Raw genomic sequence first — 16440 nt, 5'->3', positions numbered from 1 at the left:
AGAGAGAGATCACAAGTGGGCAGAGAGGCAGGCAGAGAGAGAGGGAGAAGCAGGCTCCCTGCTGAGCAGAGAGCCCGATGCGGGGCTCGAACCCAGGACCCTGGGATCATGACCTGAGCCGAAGGCAGCGGCTTAACCCACTGAGCCACCCAGGCGCCCCAGATTAACTTTTCTAAAACAGATCTGTCATCAGTTTCTTATTTTCCATTGAACTAAGTCTAAACTATTTAGCCAAAGATTAAACCTGTTCATGATATAACCTTGACCCACTTCTCTAATGTTACTGGTCAATGGTTGCCATGCAAGTGTTGGGAAGTCATGGAGAGGGGATTAGGTTTCTTAAAATAAGCAAATTGGACTATTCTTTGTTTCTTGAACAGACTGAGTGTCTTTTTATGTGTGTGTGGATATGTATGTGATTTTGCTTTGGCCCATGTCAAAGTACAGCTCAATTACCTCCTTCCTGGGTGACTGCTAACAACGATGATCCTTCCCTTGTACTCCCACTTTTATTTGTATTATATTTATTTTACTATTAGGTTCACATTCATCCCACGACATAGTACATTCTTTAAGGAAGTGGATTGATTTTTCTCTGTTTTCCTAGCCTCTGGTTACTGGTTTTTAGATATTCTAAAAGTGAAAGGCAGAGATAGAGAAGATTGAACTTTGGTGCACCTGGGTGGCTCAACCCATAGAGCATGTGACTCTTGATCTCAGAGTGGTGAATTCGAGCCACATGTTGGGTGTGGAGATTACTTAAAAACAAAAATCTTCTTTTTCTTCCAAAAATTTTTTAAAAGATTTTATTTATTTATTTATTTGACAGAGAGAGAGAGAGATAGATCACAAGTAGGCAGAAAGGCAGGCAGAGAAAGAGGGGGAAGCAGGCTACCCACTGAGTAGAGAGTCCGATACCAGGCTGGACCCCAGGACTCTGAGATCAGGACCTGAGCCAAAGGCAGAGGCTTTAACCCCCTGAGCCACCCAGGCACCCCTCATATTCTTAATTTAAATTGTAGTTACTTAACATAAAAATAAAATCTTTTAAAAAATAGAAAAGATTGGTCTTTAAGTAGATCTACCATCATTTATCATCTATTTGGTATCAAATGAATGATAATTCATGAATTACCACTCAATGAAACAGATAATTTCCTACCCTCATGGAACTTATATTCTATTTCTTTTAAAGGAATCTTTTTTTTAAGATTTTATTTATTTATTTGACAGAGAGACAGAGAAAGAATTCACAAGCAAGGGGAGCAACAGAGGGAGAGGGAGAAGCAGGCTCCCTACTGAGCAGGGAGCCTGATACTGGGCTCTATCCCAGGACCCTGGGATCATGACCTGAGCCAAAGGCAAATGCTTAACTGTCTTAACCACCCAGGCGCCCCCACATTCTATTTTTTTAAAAAATATTTTATTTATTTATTTATTTATTTATTTATTTATTTAGGAGAGAAAGAAAGAGAGCACAAACGGGGGAGCAGCTGAGGGAGAGGAAGAAGCAGGCTCCACGTTGAGCAGGGATTCTCACTCGGGGCTTGATCACTAGAATCATGACCCAAGCTGAAGGCATAAACGACTGAGCTACCCAGGCATTCCAGAATTTATATTCTGGGAATGTAAAACTGATGATAGGAAAACTGATGGTAGGAACATTTTATCTATAAATATAAATCTTATATTTATTTATGTAAAGGCAACAAGTCCTGTGGAAAGTATTTAAATTATTTATTTTTTTAAGATTTTATTTATTTATTTGACAGAGAGATATCACAAGTAGGCAAAGAGGCAGGCAGAGAGAGAGGAAGGGAAGCAGGCTCCCTGCTGAGCAGATAGCCGGATTCGGGGTTCGATCCCAGGACCCTGGAATCATGACCTGAGCTGAAGGCAGAGGCTTTAACCCACTGAGCCACCCAGGTGCCTGGAAAGTATTTAAATTAAAGCAGAGAAAAGAGTTTTGGTAGAGCTGGTAGAGTAAATGGTAATCTTATTTATTTCTTTATTTATTTAAAATTATTTAATGTAATCTTTATGCCAACATGGGGTTCTAACTCATAGCCCCGTGATCAAGAGTTGCATGCTCTTCTGACTGAGTCGGCCCAGGTGCCCCTATAATTTTATTTATTATTATTATTTTAAAATTTATTATGGGGGGCACCTGGGTGGCTCAGTTGGTTAAGCGACTGCCTTCGACTCAGGTCAGGATCCCAGGGTCCTGGGATCGAGTTCTGCGTGGGCTCCCTGCTCAGCGGAAGTCGGCTTCTGCTTCTCCCTCTCACTCTCCCCCACCCCCTGCTTGTGCTCTCTCTCTCTCTCTCTCAAACACAAAAACTATTTTTAAAAAATAATAAATAAGAAGAAAGAGAGGAAGAAAGAAAAAAAAAGAAAGAAAGAAAATACATCCCTCCTCATACCTGCCATGGATCCAGCCATTAATCTGTGCACATGACTGGAAACTCCCAGCTTTGTAGTAATTAACTAGAAATCAAAAACATCAAATTAAATGAAATATTTTTAAGTACTTCTCATTTCACTGTTTCATTATGAAATCCGCTAAGAAGAAAATTAGTGTTACACATAAATGAAACAAGCACAGAGTTACAGCACCTGGTGAGCAGGTTAGGTATTTCCTCTGTAGCCTTCTGCTCTAGTTCTGCACATTTACAGTCTTAACTCAGAATTGCCAAATACGGGGTGTCTGGGTGGCTCAGTGCGTTAAAGCCTCTGCCTTCGGCTCAGGTCATGATCCCAGAATCCTGGGATCAAGCCTCACGTCTGCGTCCGGGTCTCTGCTTGGCGGGGAGCCTGTTTCCTCCTCTCTCTCTCTGCCTGCCTCTCTGCCTACTTGTGATCTCTGTCTGTCAAATAAATAAATAAAATCTCAAAAAAAAAAAAAAAAGAATGGCCAAATACACTATGTTGCACACTGATGACCACATATACTTAAAGAGTGAGTGGCAGTAGTACAAATAAAATACTAGTACAGGCAATGAAGTCTTGATATACTGATGACATCAGTTCTGACTGATGAGCTTATCTCGAATGTTGTTCCCATTCTATTGCTTACATTTCTTTTGAAGAAATTCATAGATACTCTATGAAATTTCACATACTCCACCATTTTCTGTGTTAAGATGTTTGAGAAGATAAACTTTCAGTCCAACAGAGAAGAGAAAGTCAATGAGTAGGATGGGAAATGCTAACTGATAAGCATTACTCAAAACCAGACTTTCACCATAGGATTTCACTATTTTATTTGGTAAGAAAATCCAAAGCCACAATGTTCCTTTCCTACAACCGAGAAACAAAAGGCCCACTAAAAAGCTATTAATATTTAATGGATTTATTATTATCAACTTAGAGTATATTCTGGCTCTTCTTCATAAGTGTGTACATAAACAGTTTGCTCAAAAATGACTAACAATTCCCGCTTTGGGTTCCCTGCTTGGCAGGGAGTGTGCTTCTCCCTCTGACCGTCTTCCCTCTCATGTTCTCTCTTTCACTCTCTCTCTTTTAAGTAAATAAATAAAATCTTTTAAAAAAAATCTAAAATTGAGTATGGAAGTATAACTGACATGCAATGTTGTATTAGTTTAAGGTGTACAACATAGGGATTCAAAAATTCTAATCATTTTTCAATGCTCACCATAAGTGTAGTCACCAAACAATATTATTATATTATTGTTGACCATTTTCTTTATATTGTGCTTTTTATCTCTATGACTTATCTATTTTATAACTGGAAGTTTGTACCTCTTAATCCCCTTCATCTATTTTGACTATCACCCCTAACCCACCTCCTCTCTGACAACCACCAGTTTCTTCACTGTCTATAAGAGTCTGTTGAGTTTGTTCACTCATTGTGTTTTTTAGATTCCACATATAAGTGAAATCAGGTGGTATTCGTCTTTCTTTGACTTATTTCACTTAGCATAAAACCCTCTAGGTTCATCCCTGTGCTGGTAATTTGAAATATTATAGCCAGGAATGTCTTCTCTGAAGGTAACATTTCTGTAAAGATACGAAAGAGAGGTGAAAAGGAGGAAATTGCATGGAATATTTAGAGGGAAAGCAGCACAGGTAGAAAGAACAGCATGTGCAAAGGTTCTGAGGGGAGCATTCTTGTTTTTGAGGAAGAAGTAGTCAGTGTGACTAAAGGGAATCCTAGGATTTGAGGTCAGAGATATAATAAGAATTTCTAAATGATAATGGGAAGCAACTGAGGGGTTTGGGATAAGGAGTGGCAAAATTTGTTTTAGGGTTTTTGATTTTATTTGTTTAGGGTTTAAGATTTTATTTATTTATTTGATAAAGAGAGACATAGTAAGAGAGGGAACACAAGCAGGGGGAGTAGAAGAGGGAGACGCAGGCATCCGGCTCAGTAGGGAGCCCCATGTGGGGCTTGATCCCAATACCCTGGGATCGTGACCCAAGCTGAAGGCAGACGCTTAAGGACTGAGCCACTTAGGCGCTCCTGTTTTAGGTTTAAGAGGATTGCTTTGGCTCCCATATTGAGGATAGACAGTAGGAGACAAAGGAAAGCAGGGAAACTAATTAGGAAATTTCTCAAAGTTTACGGATTGAGGATGGAATGTTGTTTAATGAAATGAAATAGGATATAACACCCAGTGCTCTTTCAATCAAGTGCCCTCCTTAAAGCCCAACACCCAGTTAACCCATTTCCCCATGCACCTCCCTTTCAGCACCCCTCAGTTTGTTTCCTATAGGTAAGAGTCTTTGGGGTGCCTGGTTGGCTAAGTCAGTTAAGCCTCTGCCTTCTGCTCAGGTCATGAACTGAGTATCCTAGGATAGAGGCCCACACTGAGACCCAGATGACGCCCCTCATTGGGCTCCCTGCTTGGCAGGGAGTCTGCTTCTCCCTCTGCCCCTCACCCCAGTACGCGCATTCTCTCTCTCAAATAAATAAATAAATGAAATGTTCGGGGCACCTGGGTGGTTCAGTGGGTTAAAGCCTCTGCTTTCAGCTCAGGTCATGATCTCAGGGTTCTGGGATCGAGTACCGCATCGGGCTCTCTGTTCTGCGGGGAGCTTTCTTCCCCCTCTCTCTCCCTGCCTGCCTCTCTGCCTACTTGTGATCTCTGTCTGTCAGATAAATAAATAAATAAATAAAATCTTAAAAAAAAAAAAAAAAAAAAGAAGGTTTGTCTCCCTATCTGATTTCGTCTTTATTTTCCTCTCCTTTTCCTTATGATCCTCTGTTTTTCTTAAGATTTGTTATTATTTCCTTTTTTATTTGACAGAGAGAGAGACTCAGCGAGAGAGGGAATGCAGGCTTCCCACTCTGCCCAATGTGGGTCTAGATCCCAGAACCCTGGGACCATGACCTGAGCCAAAGGCAAATGCTTACTGACTGGGCCATTCAGGCACCTCCTCTGTTTCATTTGTTAAATTCCACATATGAGTGAAATCATATAATTGTTCTATTTTTTAAAAAGATTTTATTTTTAAGTAATCTCTACACCCAGTGTGGGGTTCTAATTCACAACCCTGAGATCAAGAGTTGCACAGTCTACTGTCTGAGCCAGTTAGGCACCTCCAAAATACAGAAACTTCTTCTTTGTTGTTGTAATAAAAAAAACGAGTTTTTTCTTTGTATTTTTTAATTGTGTTAGATGTACTTCATTTAAAATTTACAATTTTAGGGGCACTCAGGTAGCTCAGTCATTAAGTGTCTGCCTTCGACTTAGGTCATGATCCTTGGGTCCTGCAATTGAGTCCTGCATGAGGTTCCCTGCTCAACACGGAGCCTGCTTCCCCCTCTCCCACTCCCCCTGCTTGTGTTCCCTCTCTATCAAATAAATAAATAAAATCTTTAAATAAAATAAAATTTACAATTTTAACCGTTTTTAATTGTACAATTTAGAAGCATTAGTTACATTTACAATGTTGTGCAGTCATTCCACTTTGGGGAGCTTTTGGTTCTTGACATTGGACATGTAAAATTTAAATAATGATACTATTATACAGGTCTGTATTTTCCTGCAGATATTGGAAATTGGGAACATTGGGAAAAATAAAAAAAAAAATTTTAAAGATTTGATTTATTTATTTGACAGAGAAATAGAGAGCACAAGTAGGTAGAATAGCAGACAGAGAGAGGGAGAGAGAGAAGCAGGCTTTCCTCTGAGCAGAGAGGGAGATGCTGGGCTCAGTCCCAGGACCCAGGGATCATGACCTGAGCCAAGGGCAGCCACTCCACTGATTGAACTACCTACAGGCCATGAAAAATAAAATTTAAATCTGGACTCATCATTAGTGACTACATGTGGCTAGAAACACCTTGCAGAAGCATATCCACAGAAAGAGAAAGAGACCAGTGCCAGTGATGAGAGGGGTTGGAGTAAGTATGGAGGAAAATCATAAAAGATAGCTTCTGAAAGAGAGGATGTAAGTTCAGAACATCTTTGGTCATAAAGAATCGGGATGATTTTGCCCAGCCTGGAAGTGATGAGGGGCTCCCAGTAAGAGAATACTGCTCCTAAGGAGTAGTTAAGTAGTAGAGTCTTGGAATACAGCGGAGAAGGGAGAAGGAACCGGGGAGTTTCTAAGAGTTTAGGGCTGAAACGGGTGGGGAGTAGAGCTCAGTGGAATCTGAGCCAAGCACACAGCACAGATTCAGGAAGGGCCGACAAGTATCTGTGTAATTTGTAGGGCCCCAAAGAAAGAACAATCTGCTTTAGCAATATTTCTTTGACAGAGGCGATGGGGTGGAGTGGAAACGCAATAGGTAGTTAGGCAGGGCTGAAACTGAGGTTCAGCGAGCAGCTCTGTGAAGGCAGAACTGACTTGGTGGGAGATGGTGCAATCTCAGAGATTCCTGGAAAGAGCAGAAGGGAACCCAAGATTGGTTCTGGAAAGGATTCATCTGAGGTAGTTCAGAACGTAGCCCGATGGGCTGTCGGTTACAAGTCAGTGGACCGGAGAGAGCTTTCTGAGGTGGTGGGGTTTTGGTGGGTCCTTCCCCGGGGCCACGCTACTCCTCCGTTAGAACAGAAGAGGCCTGAAAAGCGAGGCGGGGAGTAGGGTCGTGGGGTGACGCCGGCTGAGGGAGGAGGCGAGCGCAGGCGACTCCCACTTGGGACCCGGGCCCAGGCCCCGCCCCTGGCGTACGCCATCAGCCCGCGCCGCGCTGCGGGTGTTATTCCGTCCCGCCCGCGCGGCGGTCGGTGCTCTGTCACCGCCCGCTGTGGCCATGGCCCCAGCCCGTGGCTTATAAATTGGCGACCGGAGTCCCCGACGCGGCCCTGGTCCTGATGGCGGCGGCGGCGGCGGCGGCGGCCCTGGCAGCGGCCGACCCCCCTCCCGCGATGCCGCAGGCGGCAGGAGCCGGAGGGCCCGCCGCCCGTCGGGACTTCTACTGGCTGCGCTCCTTTCTGGCCGGAGGTGGGTGTCTAGCCGGGAGGACCCGGTGGTAGTGGGGTGGCAGGGCAGGATCCGGGGCAGATACGGTGCTTGCCGCCGCGGTGACATTCTTGGACTCTGGCTGCTGCAATGCTCGTCTGGATATTTGCCCTGACCTGTGTGCTCTTTCTAATAATCACTTGACTACTGACAGCAGGATCCTGGGGAGGAAGGGCCTCGAGCTGTCAGGGAGCGGCTGGGGAGGTGGACGGGCCAAACAAGGACCCATTCTTCAGGGTTGGGTAGAAGGGAAAAGAGCCGGATCCTTTACAAAGACTCCAGGGTTTCAGTGAAACATTTCTGGGTACGTCTTTCTTTTATAAAGACCATAAATGACCCAGTATAGAATTGGATTTTGCCGTTTGCTTTAAAGAAAACAACTATTGGAGGACAGCTTTTTAAAGTTGACAAGGAAATTGTGCATAATTTCCTACAACCAAAACTGGTTCCAGTTATTCTGGTAAACTGGTCTGTGGCTACATGACAGGTAGCTGGTGCAGCCCTTCTATCCGTGTCACTGTGAGGCCAGAAAGTTCATAATTGTCTCTTAAAAACTTCCTCTGCTTTCCATAAAGAAGTGTTTTCAGTCTCTACCCTCTCTGAATTGATTGGTTGTCAATACTTAATTACTTGTTAAGACTGGGAATTTTTAAAATTCTACATTATACGAGCTTTTAGGAGGAGTATCTGTAGGGTGCAGTAGTATTAAGAATTTATTTTGTTCTAGGGGCGCCTGGGTGGCTCAGTGGGTTAAAGCCTCTGACTTCAATTCAGGTCCTGATCCTAGGGATCAGATTTTGAGATCGAGGTCCTCGGATGGAGGCTTGCATCCGGCTCTCTGCTCAGCGGGGAGCCTGCTTCCTCCTCTCTCTCTCTTTGCCTGCCGCTCTGCCTACTTGTGACTTCTGTCTGTCAAATAAATAAATAAAATCTTTTTTTAAAAATAATTTATTTTGTTCTGATAAAAACAGCATTCATGCATTTATACAAGGAATATGATGAGTGCCCACTATGTGCCTGCTACATGTTCAGTGTGTATCAGGGAACAAAACAAAGATCCTGCAGTTTACATTGATTGGAGAGTTGAGAGGAGAAAGAGAATGAATAAAATGAGAAAGTAAGTTATATGGTATGTTAGAAGGTGATGATTGCAATGGGAAGAAGTAAAAAGAATGGGGCAAGGAAATGCGGAGGCTGCATGGGTGCAGTGTAAATAGGACAGTCATGGTAAGTCTCTTGGAGAGAATGACACTTGAGCAGACTTGAAGTAGTGAAGGAGTTGAGCAAGTTGATATCTCAAGAGGAGCATTTCAGGCCTTAAGAAAAGCTGTGTAGCTACAACCAAGTGGTGTTGATGGCGAAAGGAGGTTAGAGGCCATGGGAGGCTGAATGAAGGGCTTTCCAAACAATTGTAAATATTCCAGCTTTTATTTGGAGTGAAGTAGGAACTGCCCAACTCTTTTCTAAAGTGTCTGTTCTATTTTGTATCCCCACTATCTTGTCAACATTTGCTGTTATCAGAGTTTTTGTCCTCTGTGTTTGTGTAGTTTTGTGTGTTTTTCCCTTTAATCAGGTGTTTAGAGATATATAATTGTGTTTTTTAAAAGAGATTTTATTTATTTATTTGACAGAGAGGCAGGCAGAGAGAGAGAGAGGTGGAAGCAGGCTCCCTGCTGAGCAGAGAGCCAGATTCAGGACTCAATCCCAGGACCCTGAGATCATGACCTGGGCCGAAGGCAGAGGCTTAATCCAGTGAACCACACAGGTGCCCCTATAATTGTGGTTTTTAAGTTGCATTTCCCTGATGACTGATGGTGAATATCTTTTCATTTTCTTTTTGGCCATTTGTGTCTCTTGGTAAAGTGTTGCTTCAGACTTTTAGAAAGTGTGAATACTTTTTTTTTTTAAAGATTTTATTCATTTATTTGACAGAGAGAGATCACAAGTAGGTAGAGAGGCAGGCAGAGAGAGAGAGAGAGGAGGAAGCAGACTCCCTGCTGAGCAGAGAGCCCGATGCGGGACTTGATCCCAGGACCCTGAGATCATGACCTGAGCCAAAGGCAGCGGCTTAACCCACTGAGCCACCCAGGTGCCCCGAAAGCGTGAATACTTTTGAAGAAGTTTCTCGTCCAAGTGATATGAAAAAATACCTTTGGTGGGGCGCCTGGGTGGTTCAGTGGGTTAAAGCCTCTGCCTTTGGCTCAGGTCATGTTTCCAGGGTCCTGGAATCGAGCCCCGCCCGAATTGGGCTCTCTGCTCAGCATGGAGCCTACTTCCTCCTTTCTCTCTGCCTACTTGTGATCTCTGTCTGTCAAATAAATAAAACCTTAAAAAAAGAAAGAAAGAAAGAAAGAAAAACAAAAAATACCTTTGGGCAAGTTACCTTAGCCTCCTTCTGTCTCAGTTTTCATATCCTTTATTTATTTATTTATTTATTTTTAAAGATTTTATTTATTTGACACAGAGAGAGATCACAAGTAGGCAGAGAGGCAGGCAGAGAGAGAGAGGGGAGGAAGCGGGCTCCCTGCTGAGCAGAGAGCCCGATTCGGGGCTCAATCCCAGGACCCTGGGATCATGACGTGAGCCGAAGGCAGAGGCTTTAACCCACTGAGCCATCCAGGCACCCCAGTTTTCATATCCATTAAATGGGAAAAGATTTCCTACTTTAGAAGGTTGTAATGATTAAATGAGACAGTAGCTGGAAAAGCCTTAGCATAGTGTCCTGAGTTAAATCTCTTAGTCTAGGGGCTCCTGGGTGGCTCAGTCAGTTGGGTGTCTGCCTTCAGCTTGGGTCATGATCCCAGGGTCCTGGGATCCAGTCCCACATGGGGCTCCCTGCTTCTTCTCTTCCTCTGCCTGAGAGTCCCTCTGCTTTTGCGTGCGCTCTCCCTCACTGTGTCAAATAAATAAATAAAACCTTAAAAAAAACCCCTCCTAGCCTGGTATATTGTACATGGTAAACACTCATAACTTGTTAATTATTATTGTTGATTAGCCTTGGCCACTATCTTAATCTCATTTGCTCAAAAGGAAGATAAAAGCTGAATGACCTAACTCAATGGATTGTTGTAATGATCAATTGAGTTATGAAGTAATGTGACTGAGTTAAGGTACTGTCAGAGGAAACTACTTATTGAACACATTCTAAATAATTTCATATATGGTTAGTTCATAATGACTGGGAAGATAAAGAACATAATATTGTGAAACCAAATATATCTGAATGCATATTATTTTAAGTTTATCCTCAATTTTGGGTAGCTATGACTATGATTTGCTTTAGTTCAGATAAAGGAAGCTTGATTTAAAACTTACATGTGGATTTAATATTTGAATATGAATAGGCATTTTATTTTTGGATATCTCAGAATATGGATTTTATTTTTATTTATTTATTTATTTTTAAAGATTTTATTTATTTATTTGAGAGAGAGAGACAGTGAGAGAGAGCATGAGCGAGGAGAAGGTCAGAGGGAGAAGCAGACTCCCCATGGAGCTGGGAGCCTGATGTGGGATTCGATCCTGGGACTCCGGGATCATGACCTGAGCCGAAGGCAGTCGTCCAACCAACTGAGCCACCCAGGCATCCCAGAATATGGATTTTAATTAGCATGAGTTACATGGTAGGCTATTAAATAAATGTGTGTGGACTTTGAGTGATTTTGTCCTACATTTTAAAAAGTTTATAGGGAGGGGCGCCTGGGTGGCTCAGTGGGTTAAGGCCTCTGCCTTCGGCTCAGGTCATGGTCCCAGGGTCCCCGGATCAAGCCCCGCATCGCGCTCTCTGCTCAGCAGGGAGCCTGCTTCCCTTTCTCTCTCTCTCTCTCTGCCTGCCTCTCTGCCTACTTGTGATCTCTGTCAAATAAATAAATAAAATTTAAAAAAAAAGTTTGTAAAGTAAAACTCTACATTCATTTTTTTTTTGTTATTGTACATTCATTTATTTTTTTAAAAGATCTTATTTATTTATTTGACAGAGAGAGAGAGAGATCACAAGTAGGCAGATAGGTAGGCAGAGAGAGGGGGGAAGCAGGCTCCCTGCTGAGCAGACAGCCCGATGTGGGGCTCAATCCTAGGACCCTGAGATCATGACCTGAGCCGATGGCAACGGCTTAACCCACTGAGCCAGCCAGGTGCCCCGATTTTATTTATTTTAGAAGGAGAAAGAGATCAAGCTGGGGGAGAGGGAGAGGGAGGAGCAGACTCCCAGCAGAGCAGGGAGCCGGATGTGGGGCTTTATCCTAGGACCACAGGATCATATCTGAGCCAAAGACAGATGTTTAACTGATTGAGCCACCCAGGTGCCCCCACATTTATTTATTTAATAGACATTTATTGAGTGTGTGTTATGTGCCGGCCCTGTACTGAGTCTCTGGCAATATAGTAATAAAGGCGACCCACAAAATCCCAGTTCTTTTTTTTTTTTTTTTTAATAATGATTTTATTTATTTATTTGATAGATAGAGATCAGAAGTAGGCAGAGAGGCCGGCAGAGAGAGAGGAGGAAGCAGGCTCCCTGCTGAGCAGAGAACCCAATGGGGAGCTCTATCCCAGGACCCTGGGATCATGACCTGAGCTGAAGGCAGAGGCTTTAACCCACTGAGCCACCCTGGCACCCCAAAATCCCATTTCTTTTGTACTTCTGGATCAAATATGCCATAGTGAAGAGCTTAGTGTAAACATAAAAAGACACCAGAGACTTTTTACCTACCTTTTTATAGGGTAACAGCCTATTTTTTTTTTTAAGATTTTATTTATTTTATTTGACAGAGAGAGAGAGAGAGAGAGAGATCATAAGTAGGCAGAAAGGCAGACAGAGAGAGAGGGGGAAGCAAGCTCCCTGCCAAGCAGGGAGCCTGATGTAGAACTCTATTCCAGGACCCTGAGATCATGACCTGAGCCGAAGGCAGAGGCTTAACCCACCCCAGGCTATAACAGCCTATTTTATCAAAGGCTTATAACATGTAAGGTAATTGACAAAATTATCTTGGTCATTTTGGGCTACTATAACAAAAATATCATGATCTGGGTATTTTAGAAGCAACTTCTTTCCTTCCTTCTTTCTTTTCTTACTTCCTTTTTATCAACCTGGAAGCTCCAGACACTTATTTCTTATAGTTCTGGAAGCTGGAAAAGCCAGATCATGGTGTCAGAAGATTTTGGTGTCTGGTGAGGACCTGCTTCCTCACAGACAGCATCTTCTCTTAGTGTTTTCACATGGTGGATGGAGCCGGGGATTTCTCTGGGCTTTTATATAGGGCATTAACGTTGTTCGTGAGGGCTCCACCCTGCTGACCTCATCAATTCCTAAAAGCCTCACCTTTAATTGCCATCACTTTGGGAATTAGTTTTCAACATATGAATTTGGGAGGACACAGTTTATAGGAAAGAGTCTTCATATATTATTGTCTTAGAAGCATGCCAAGCTAGTAGGGTTGCCTTGGAATCTGACTTGCACTAAAGCTCATGTACACACATTACTGTCATCCATATATCTGTACAGTGGCATGTGGTAGGGACCAAATATGTAATTGCTGAATAAAAATGGGTATGCTGAATTTTATGGGTAAAAGTTGGTTGTTGTGGTTTTTTTGTTTTTTTGTTTTAAGATTTTATTTATTTGACAGACAGAGATCACAAGTAGGCAGAGAGGCGGGGTGGGGGGGATCAGGCTCCCTGCTGAGCAGACAGGCTGATGTGGGATTCAATCCCAGGACCCTGAGATCATGACCTGAGCCGAAGGCAGAGGCTTTAACCCACTGAGCCACCTAGGCGCCCCAAAAGTTGGTTGTTTCAATGAAAGAGTCATCCAGAAGAGGAGGTTACTTGAAACAGAGCCTCATGGTTGGGTAAATACCTTCAAGTGTCTGTCTCCATAACTACATTTAGCAAGATTCCCAGTGGTCATCAGGTATTAGGGGGAAGATTTACACTGTTCACATTTATTTTTAAGTCTGACGTACTCAGTTATTAAGTTACAGGGAATGGGGGCCAATCATCTACATATCCCTGCAACTGGGAAGTTCTACCCATGGAGACCAAATTAGAAATCAGAAGGTATGCTGGCTGAATAAATAACAATTTCCACCTGGAAAGAAATGGTATGCAATTTCATGCTGACTGTTTAAAAATTTTGTAGGTATTGCTGGATGCTGTGCCAAAACAACGGTTGCTCCTTTGGATCGAGTAAAGGTTTTATTACAAGCTCACAATCACCATTATAAACATTTAGGTGAGTTAATGGATGTTAAAGATAAAAGTGAATGAAAACATTATCCATCTGCTGGCTTTGTTTCCCGGTGTGTATTAGAGTATAGAAAGAGGATGCAAAAGAGAGTTTAAGTTTGTGAGCAAATTTTGTAAGAGATTTATCTGTTATCTACTTTAACCTTTTCATTTGCAATAGTGATTGAATATATTATCATTTTAGGGTACTGATATTCTCTAAACCAAAATCTTATAATCATTGAAGTAAGTACTATTTGTTTATTGGAATTAGAGTCATGTGCTTTCCAGACACATAACAGCTCAGCCTGATATCTTTTTTTTTTAAGATTTTATTTATTTATTTGACAGAGAGAGAGAGATCACAAGGAGGCAGAGAGGCAGGCAGAGAGAGGGGGAAGCAGGCTCCCTGCTAAGCAGAGAGCCCGATGTGGGACTCGATCCCAGAACCCTGAGATAATGACCTGAGCTGAAGGCAGAGGCTTAACCCACTGAGCCACCCAGGTGCCCCTGATTTTTTTTTTTTTAAAGATTATATTTATTTATTTGTAAGAGAGAAAGAGGGAACACAAACAGGGGAAGCGGCAGGCAGAGTAGGCAGGCAGAGAAGCAGGCTCCCAGCTAAGCAGGGAGCTGGATGTGGGACTTCATTCCAGGACCCTGGGATCATTACCTGAGCCGAAGGCAGATGCTTAACTGACTGAGCTACCCAGGTGGCCCAGCTCAGGCTGATTTTTTAAAAAATTTTCTTTCTTTCTTTTTTTTTTTTTTTTAAAGATTTTATTTATTTATTTGACAGATAGAGATCACAAGTAGGCAGAGAGGCAGGCAGAGAGAGAGAGGGGGAAGCAGGCTCCCCACTTGAGCAGAGAGCCCGATGTGGGGCTCCATTCCAGGACCCTGGGATCATGACCTGAGCCGAAGGCAGAGGCTTTAACCTACTGAGCCACCCAGGCGCCCCTCTCAGGCTGATTTTTAAAAAATAGCTAACAAGTGATGGAGATCAGATTTATTCCTTTATTTATTTAAAGATTTATTTAGATTTCTCTATTTATTTGAGAGAGAGAGCACACCTGTGAGTTGGCAGGGAGAGAGAGAGGGAGAGAGAATCCTCTCCACTGAGCATGGAGCCTGACACAGAGCTTGATCCCATGACCCTGAGATCATGACCTGAGCTGAAATCAGAAGCAGGCTGCTTAATTGACTCAGCCACCCAGGTGCCCCTATTTTTTATTTTTAGTGTAATGTTTATACCTTTACACCCAACGTGGGGCTCTTATTGACCCTGAGATCAAAAGTTGCAAGCACTACTGACTGAGCCAGCCAAGCACCCTATTCCTTTAAACACCTAGTTGAACAAGCCTTCTAGAAATCTTAGTGTAAGCAGAATTCTGTGCAATTTTTATATATATGGATGAACTTACATTGTTAAAGAATATCAAGCCCTTGTTTGTTCCTTGCAAACATAAATGTCAGCCACTTAATTAACATGGATACTCTAATAATATGTCATTTGTAGGAGTAAGAAATTTTTATAACCTTTTTGGAGGGGATTTTGGTAATATGCATAAAAAATGTTAAAAACAGGGGCACCTGGGTCGTTCAGTCATGAAGTGTCTGCTTTTACCTCAGGTAATGATCCCAGGGTCTTGGGATCAAGCCCGCCTCACCGGGCTTCCTGCTCAGCTGGAGGGCTGCTTCTTTTCCCACTCCCCCTGCTTGTGTTCCCTCTCTTGCTGTCTCTCTCTCTGCCAAATAAATAAAATCTTTTTTAAAAAAATCCTAAAAAGGTACATATTCTTTGAGTGTGCAGTTCTAGTTCTAGGAGGTTATTGTAAGAAGCTAATCAGAAGTGTGCTCAAAGATGTATATACAAGGATCAAATCATTATTTGTATTAGTCAAAAAAACAAAAAAAAAACAAAAATGTTCAATAGTAGGGAATTGGCTATGTTAAATAATAAGTATAATTGAAATGAATAAATATATCCATATATATCCATATATCCTATTTTCTTTTCTTTTCTTTTCTTTTTAAAGATTTTATTTATTTATTTGACAGAGAGAGATCACAAGTAGGCAGAGAGGCAGGCAGAGTGAGAGGGGGAAGCAGGCTCCCTGCTGAGCAGAGAGCCCGATGCGGGACTCGATCCCAGGACCCTGAGATCATGACCTGAGCCGAAGGCAGAGGCTTAACCCACTGAGCCACCCAGGCGCCCCATATATCCTATTTTCCAATCACACAGAAACTGAAAATAATACCAACTGGGGTGCCTGGCTGGCTTAGTCAGTAGAGAAGGCAACTCTCTCAAAAAAAAAAAATTTTTTTTTTTAAGGTAATCCCTATGCCCAACGTGGGGTAACACTCACAACCCCAAAATTAAGAGTGGCACGCTGTACAGGCTGAGCCAGCCAGGTGCCATGAGCATGTGACTCCTGATTTTGGGTTAGTGAGTTCAATCTTCTCATTGGGCATCGAGCTTACTTAAAAAAAAAGTATTAGTTGACTAGGAAAAATGTTCATGATGTATTAGATAACTGAAAATGTATACAATGGTTTAATTATACTGCGTTTTATGTAAATAGATGTTCTTAGACAACAGGTTGGAAAGACAGATGTTAAGTGGTTAATTTTTTTTTTTTTTTAAGATTTTATTTATTTACTTGACAGAGAGAGATTACAAGTAGGCAGAGAGAGAGAGAGAGAGAGGGAAGCAGGCTCCCTGCTGAGCAGAGAGCCCGATGCGGGACTCGATCCCAGGACCCTGAGATCATGACCTGAGCC

General features: G+C 42.5%; 1 protein-coding gene across 1 annotated transcript in view; it reads left to right on the top strand.

Moving 5' to 3' along the window:
• Window positions 1-7052: 7052 nt before the first annotated feature.
• Window positions 7053-16440, top strand: part of SLC25A16 (solute carrier family 25 member 16) — a 48495-nt gene continuing 39107 nt past the window's right edge. Inside the window, exons 1-2 of the mRNA XM_059397559.1 lie at window positions 7053-7413; window positions 13571-13663. Of these exons, the coding sequence (XP_059253542.1) occupies window positions 7284-7413; window positions 13571-13663 (223 nt within the window). The 5' untranslated portion in view covers window positions 7053-7283. The remainder of the gene's footprint in view (window positions 7414-13570; window positions 13664-16440) is intronic.

The sequence above is a fragment of the Mustela nigripes genome, chromosome 4 (assembly GCF_022355385.1).
Source record: "Mustela nigripes isolate SB6536 chromosome 4, MUSNIG.SB6536, whole genome shotgun sequence".
Classification (NCBI taxonomy): Eukaryota; Metazoa; Chordata; class Mammalia; order Carnivora; family Mustelidae; genus Mustela; species Mustela nigripes.
This window is presented reverse-complemented; position numbering and strand designations above follow the sequence as displayed.